The 7,144-nt window shown below is 44.8% G+C and overlaps 1 protein-coding gene and 1 non-coding gene across 4 annotated transcripts in view; one reads left to right on the top strand and one right to left on the bottom strand.

Moving 5' to 3' along the window:
* The window catches only part of LOC106594418 (protein NOXP20), a 25,067-nt gene extending 21,988 nt beyond the window's left edge, over window positions 1-3,079 (bottom strand). For 2 of the 3 annotated variants that reach the window (XM_082978697.1, XM_082978698.1), the window contains exons 1-3: window positions 2,963-3,079; window positions 1,466-1,786; window positions 1,252-1,336 (exon numbers count right to left, since the gene is read on the bottom strand). In XM_082978697.1, coding sequence (XP_082834823.1) covers window positions 1,252-1,336; window positions 1,466-1,786 — 406 coding nt within the window. In that variant the 5' untranslated portion in view covers window positions 2,963-3,079. The remainder of the gene's footprint in view (window positions 1-1,251; window positions 1,337-1,465; window positions 1,787-2,962) is intronic. The other variant, XM_082978696.1, reaches the window with a different exon arrangement.
* Window positions 3,080-3,566: 487 nt separating this feature from the next.
* On the top strand, window positions 3,567-3,638 carry trnap-agg (transfer RNA proline (anticodon AGG)). The gene has a single exon. It is a non-coding gene; the product is annotated as a tRNA-Pro (tRNA).
* The last annotated feature ends 3,506 nt before the right edge of the window (window positions 3,639-7,144 follow it).

Raw genomic sequence — 7,144 nt, 5'->3', positions numbered from 1 at the left:
CACCCTAAAGTTTCTAAAACTGTTTGAATGGTGTCTGTGAGTATAACAGAACTCATATGGCAGGCCAAAACCTGTGAAGATTCCATGCAGGAAGTGGCCTGTCTGAGAAGTTGTGTTTCATCTTGGCTCTTTTTATTGAAGACTGAGGATCTTTGCTCGAACGTGACACTTCCTACGGCTCCCATAGGCTCTCAGAGCCCGGGAAAAAGCTGAACGATATCGATGCAGGCTCTGGCTGAAACACATTATCGCTTTTGGCAAGTGGCCGATCAGAGTACTATGGGCTTAGGCGCGTGCCCGAGTCGACCCCATGCTTTATTTTCTTTCCTCTGTTTACCTAAACGCAGATTCCCGGTCGGAATATTATCGCTTTTTTATGAGAAAAATTGCATAAAAATTGATTTTAAACAGCGGTTGACATGCTTCGAAGTACGGCAATGGAATATTTAGAATTTTTTTGTCACGAAATGCGCCATGCTCGTGACCCTTATTTACACTTCGGATAGTGTCTTGAACGCACGAGCAAAACGCCGCTATTTGGATATAACTATGGATTATTTTGAACCAAACCAACATTTGTTATTGAAGTAGAAGTCCTGGGAGTGCATTCTGACGAAGAACAGCAAAGGTAATAACATTTTTCTTATAGTAAATCTGACTTTGGTGAGTGCTAAACTTGCTGGGTGTCTAAATAGCTAGCCCTGTGATGCCGGGCTATCTACTGAGAATATTGCAAAATGTGCTTTCACCGAAAAGCTATTTTAAAATCGGACATATCGAGTGCATAGAGGAGTTCTGTATCTATAATTCTTAAAATAATTGTTATGTTTTTTGTGAACGTTTATCGTGAGTAATTTAGTAAATTCACCGGCAGTGTTCGGTGGGAATGCTAGTCACATGCTAGTCACATGCTAATGTAAAAAGCTGGTTTTTGATATAAATATGAACTTGATTGAACAAAACATGCATGTACAATGTGGTTGGATTAACGAGAAGTTTATCTTTAAAATGGGACATAATAGTTGTACGTTTGAGAAATTTGAATTATGAGATTTTTGTTGTTTTGAATTTGGCGCCCTGATATTCCACTGGCTGGTGAATAGCGTCATTTCCCAGAGAGGTTAAATAAATAAGGTTGGTTCATTAGACACCATTGGTGGGGCATAAATGTGTGTGTGTGTGTGTGTGTGTGTGTGTGTGTGTGTGTGTGTGTGTGTGTGTGTGTGTGTGTGTGTGGGGGGGGAGACGTACCCACAGTAGACGTGGCGCTGGTCAGTAGAGACTTCCCCCAGGAGCCCCATCCACCCCAACCTTTCCCCTTGACCTGAAGAGAGTCCTACACACACACACACACACACACACACACACACACACACACACACACACACACACACGCACAATATAACATCACCACAACGACAACAACATGACATCACTATGACGACAGCCAATCAGCCAATCATACCTCTTCCTCCCCCTCGGGAGCAGCGGTCTCCGCCTCCAGGCTCACCAATTGGCCACACTCAGTCACCTGCTCCTCCACGCCGCCCCCCGATTGGTCAATAGGAGCCTCATCTCTGTCGTCCCTGGTCACTTCCTCTCCCGACACCTCATTGGCTGGCTCAGAGCCCTCGGAACCCTCCGCGGCCAACGAGGACTGGAGGATGGGTGTGGGAGGCGGGAGAGCTGTTTGTGTGTCTTCTTCTGCGGGGTTGTGGTCGGTGTGGGGGGGGTCAGAGAGGGGAGGAGGGGTGGATATGGGGGGGTTGGATTCAGACATGTTCATCTGGAGAGAGAGAGAGGGGAGGGAGGGAGGGAGGGAGGGAGGGAGGGAGGGAGGGAGGGGAAGAGCGAGGGGGAGGGGAGCGAGGGAGGGACGGGGGGAGAAGAAGAGCGAGGGAGGGGGGAGGAGAAGAGCGAGAGAGGGGAGGGGAGGGAGGGGGGAGGAAAAGAGAGAGAGAGAGAGGGGAGGGGAGCGAGGGAGGGAGGGAGGGAGGGAGAAGAGCAAGAGAGAGGGGAAGGGGAGCGAGGGAGGGAGGGGGGGATGAGAAGAGCGAGAGAGGGGGGGAGAGGGAGGGGGGGAGGAGAAGAGCGAGGTGGAGAAGAGCGAGAGAGAGGGGAGGGAGGGAGGGAGGGGGAGGGGAGCGAGGGAGGGGGGTGGAGAAGAGCGAGAGAGAGGGTGGGGTGTTTTTTAATAGTGACTGATTTAGTCCAGTAAAATCTGTGGTGTATTCACTAGGAACCAAACGGGGAGGGACACTACCTGAAGTTGTCCAATAGAAACTCATTTTCGTTGCAAAAAAACGCAGCTTGTTTGGACTAAATGACCCCAGTAGTGTTGAACATTGACGTTTAACAATCAACTAAAATTAGCCAGTGAAGATGAGAGAAACACAAACAGTACTGTCTTCCTCGGTGCGTTCAGCAGGACGCAACGTTTTGTTACGTTCAGATAGAAATACGCTATGGAGAATTGCTATCTGAAATGTTTCCCGAAACGTTTTTCCTAATGAACATGACCCCCCCCCCCCCCCCAGGTCTTCGCTACAGTCAGTTCTATTCCACTGGTGTATTACCGCCATCTAGCGGTCACTTCATATCAACGCATCGACCACTACACTGTTTTTCCTTTGGCTTGAAGACTGACAACGAATCTTTCAGTCTCAAAAAACATTATTAATAAATATCATTTGAAAATAAATTTAAAAAAAGTTAAAGACACACGTAATATCATGTATACTGCGATATGTTTGGACATACAACAAATAAATACACAAGTAAGTTTAATTATCCTATAAATAGATAAAAAAAGAACTCACTAGTTTTCACTTTTACAAACGCAGATTGTGTAAGTATGTCTGTAGCAGGTTACTGTCACTGAGAGGACAATGGAAAAAACCCTAATTCAATAACAGCGCGGTTTGGTATCTATGTATCTATGATAAATGACAGTGCATCTCACCCGGTTAGTCTCGCTGCTGACAACTCTCTCTCTCTCTCTCCGCTAGACGCGCTCCTTCCGCACCGCCACGTAGACAGCCCCGGGAGATCCGCGTGTTGTCTGTCGGTGGCTATGGGAGGTGACGTCACCCCCCGGGAACGCGTCAGACAGGGAAGAGGAAGAGAGAGAGGAAGAGAGAGTGGAAGGTCCATCTCGGAGGAAAAACGTGTCTCCTTCCAGCAGGTGGCGTTTTGTTTAGTTATGGAGGTCAATAAGAGTCCGATTTGGTCAACAACAACAACAACAACAACTGAATGGTTTATTTACTACGAGAGGTTTATTTTATATAATGTAAGTTTCGTAATGCTTTAAGTTGTTAGGAATGTACCTTTCAATTTAAGGGGCTTTATTGACATGGGGGAAACATATGTTAAATATTGTCAAAGCAAGTGAAATAGATAATAAACAAAAGTGAAATGAACATTAAAAATGAACAGTAAACATTTATACTCACAGAAGTTCCAAAATAATAAAGACGTTACAAATGTCTAAACTCTCAATTATTTTGGACGACCTTAAACATAGATCATTTAAAATAGCTGGATTGTCCCAGCAAGTCATGCGCGGCTCGTTGGTCTAGGGGTATGATTCTCGCTTAGGGTGCGAGAGGTCCCGGGTTCAAATCCCGGACGAGCCCTCGTTTTCCAAAGTGCCTGTTTTTTGTACAAGTTGCAATTATTACTGTGTTTTTATTAAGAGATGTAGTGAAAAATGTATATTGTCCAAATGATATAGCCATCTAATGTCACTACAGAACATATTATGCAGTTGCTATTGTAAAATTACCTCGACTAACCTGTAACCCCAGCACACTCCCTTACGTGTCTTAACTCTTCTTGAACTGCACTGTGTTGTTAAGAAAATATTTACCAATTAAACTAAAGTAAAATGTTATAAAAAGTAACACAGTAAAATAACAATAACGAGGCCATATACTGGGGCTATATGGCCTCGTAAACTAAAGTAAAATATTTTAAAAAAATAACACAAAATATTAAAATGTTATGTAGTGTTTCTTTTTATAATTTTTCACTTTAGTTTATTTTGTAAATATTTTCTTAACTCTTCTTCAACTGCACTGTTGGTTTAAGGGCTTGTCAGTAAACGTTTCACGGTAAGGTGCAACACTTCCTGTATTCGGAGCATGTGACTAATAAAGTTTGATTCGATTTGAAAACGTATGCCTTTCCACTGCTTACATAATCTACATAATATATATTCAATGTTTTTATTAAATGCATCTTATTTCTTAACGTCTAAATTTAGAATAAAGGGGAGAGTAACACACACACACACCAATATGACACGTGTATCAATATATAGGTTTATTGTGATATAGATATTTGTTTGTAAAACATTATGCAACATTTGCTGTACAGAATAATGAGTTCACAGTTTGATATAGAATGGTCATACGGCACACTCTCCCATTTGAATTGACAAAACCTACTTAAAATACAAGATAAGAGTTGAATACAGATTTCACAACTTTATAAAAATGTTTTATATAATTCATTGATAAAAATAAAAAACATAAAAATTCATCATGTTTTATAAAATACCTTTAATTGCCCATTTCAGTCTAATAATCATTTATAAAATATATTACAACAATTCATCATCATATTACATCTGCATAGTTAAAAAAACAAAACGCAAACCTTGTGTGTGTGTGTGTGTGTGTGTGTGTGTGTGTGTGTGTGTGTGTGTGTGTGTGTGTGTGGTGTGTGTGTGTGTGTGTGTGTGTGTGTGTGTGTGTGTGTGTGTTTCCCTCTCCTCAGGGTGACGGTATGGACTGTGGGGTGTTAAAACTGTTTCCCTCTCCTCAGGGTGAAGGTAAGGACTGTGGGGTGCTAAAACTGATCCTGGGTCTGTGACTTGAGTTTAATAATGTTTCAATCAATACATCAACACATCATTCAACCAATCAACAAATTATTGATTGATTGATTGATTGATGAATGAAATGTGTTTGAATGAGAATGTGCTGATTGTCTGGTTCTGTGAATGGTTTTAAAGTGCTCTCTAGCTTCCTTTAGACTCTGTAGGCTCACTGGTCTCCACTAGTCTCCTCTAATCTCACTAGTCTCCTCTGGTCTCCTCTGGTCTCACTAGTCTCATTAGTCCCAGTAGTCCCCCTAGTCTCCTCTGGTCTCCTCTAATCTCACTAGTCTCCTCAAGTCTCCTCTGGTCTCCTCCAGTCTCCTCCAGTCTCCTCTGGTCTCCTCTAGTCTCCTCTAGTCTCCTCTGGTCTCCTCTAGTCTCCTCTAGTCTCCTCTGGTCTCCTCTGGTCTCCTCTAATCTCCTCTAGTCTCCTCTAATCTCCTCTGGTCTCCTCTGGTCTCCTCTGGTCTCCTATAGTCTCCTCTAGTCTCCTCTAGTCTCCTCTGGTCTCCTCTGGTCTCCTCTGGTCTCACTAGTCTCCTCTGGTCTCCTCTGGTCTCACTAGTCTCCTCAAGTCTCCTCTGGTCTCCTCTAGTCTCCTCCGGTCTCCTCTGGTCTCCTCTAGTCTCCTCTGGTCTCCTCTGGTCTCCTCTGGTCTCCTCTAGTCTCCTCTAGTCTCCTCTGGTCTCCTCTGGTCTCCTCTGGTCTCCTCTAATCTCCTCTAGTCTCCTCTAGTCTCCTCTAGTCTCCTCTAATCTCCTCTGGTCTCCTCTGGTCTCCTCTGGTCTCCTATAGTCTCCTCTAGTCTCCTCTGGTCTCCTCTGGTCTCACTAGTCTCCTCTGGTCTCCTCTGGTCTCACTAGTCTCCTCTGGTCTCCTCTGGTCTCCTCTAGTCTCCTCTAGTCTCCTCTGGTCTCCTCTGGTCTCCTCTGGTCTCCTCTGGTCTCCACTGGTCTCCTCTGGTCTCCTCTGGTCTCCTCTGGTCTCACTGGTCTCACTGGTCTCCTCTGGTCTCCTCTGGTCTCCTCTGGTCTCCTCTAGTCTCCTCTAGTCTCCTCTAGTCTCCTCTGGTCTCACTGGTCTCCTCTAGTCTCCTCTGGTCTCCTCTAGTCTACTCTAGTCTCCTCTAGTCTCCTCTAGTCTCCTCTAGTCTCCTCTGGTCTCCTCTAGTCTCCTCTAGTCTCCTCTAGTCTCCTCTGGTCTCCTCTGGTCTCCTCTAGTCTCCTCTGGTCTCACTGGTCTCCTCTAGTCTCCTCTGGTCTCCTCTGGTCTCCTCTAGTCTCCTCTAGTCTCCTCTAGTCTCCTCTAGTCTCCACTGGTCTCCTCTAGTCTCCTCTGGTCTCCTCTGGTCTCCTCTGGTCTCCTCTAATCTCCTCTAATCTCCTCTGGTCTCCTCTGGTCTCCTCTAGTCTCCTCTAGTCTCCACTGGTCTCCTCTAGTCTACTCTAGTCTCCTCTGGTCTCCTCTAATCTCCTCTAATCTCCTCTAGTCTCCTCTAGTCTCCTCTAGTCTCACTAGTCTCATTATATAGGCTATGTACAATACAGTCTGGCCACCAGAAGGTAACTTTCCTAAGTTGTAAATGTATATGGCTGCGTTTACACAGGCAGCCCAATTCTGATCTTTCGCCCAATCATTGGCAAAAAGGAGCTGATCTGATTGGTCAAAAGGTCGAATTAGTGGGAGAGGGGGGGAGAAAAAAAAGATCAGAATTGGGTTTCCTGTGTAAACGCAGCCATATCCACAATTCTGACGCCAGACGATCTGATCTACTAACAACATTATCCCTTGTTTGACACCTGGGTTACCCTCTCATCAAATCTGACAAGATGGCCGCCATTGGTTTGAGTGCGTTGTTGTTGATTTCTGTAAGCAGGAAGTCACCCTCTACCTGCCTTATATGATGATGTCATATTTCACGAGACCACCTTTTTAAAAAAAGAAAAAACCCCGGCTCAACGGGAAGTATTATCTTACAGAACAACAACAACAACAACAATAATTACAATAATAAACAGAATAATGATCATGATAATGCCCCCTGGATAAAAAAAAAAGAGTTGGTTTCACATTTCTAGAATCAAAGACAACAAAGCCTTTGCCTTGTAATGGTTAGGGCCCCCCCACAGTCCTTCCACTCCTCTACCAGAGCCTGTGGTTAGGGACCCCCCACAGTCCTTCCACTCCTCTACCAGAGCCTGTGGTTAGGGACCCCCCACAGTCCTTCCACTCCTCTACCAGAGCCTGTGGTTAGGGACC

The sequence above is a fragment of the Salmo salar genome, chromosome 08 (assembly GCF_965601325.2).
Source record: "Salmo salar chromosome 08, fSalSal1, whole genome shotgun sequence".
Lineage (NCBI taxonomy): Eukaryota > Metazoa > Chordata > Actinopteri > Salmoniformes > Salmonidae > Salmo > Salmo salar.
This window is presented reverse-complemented; position numbering and strand designations above follow the sequence as displayed.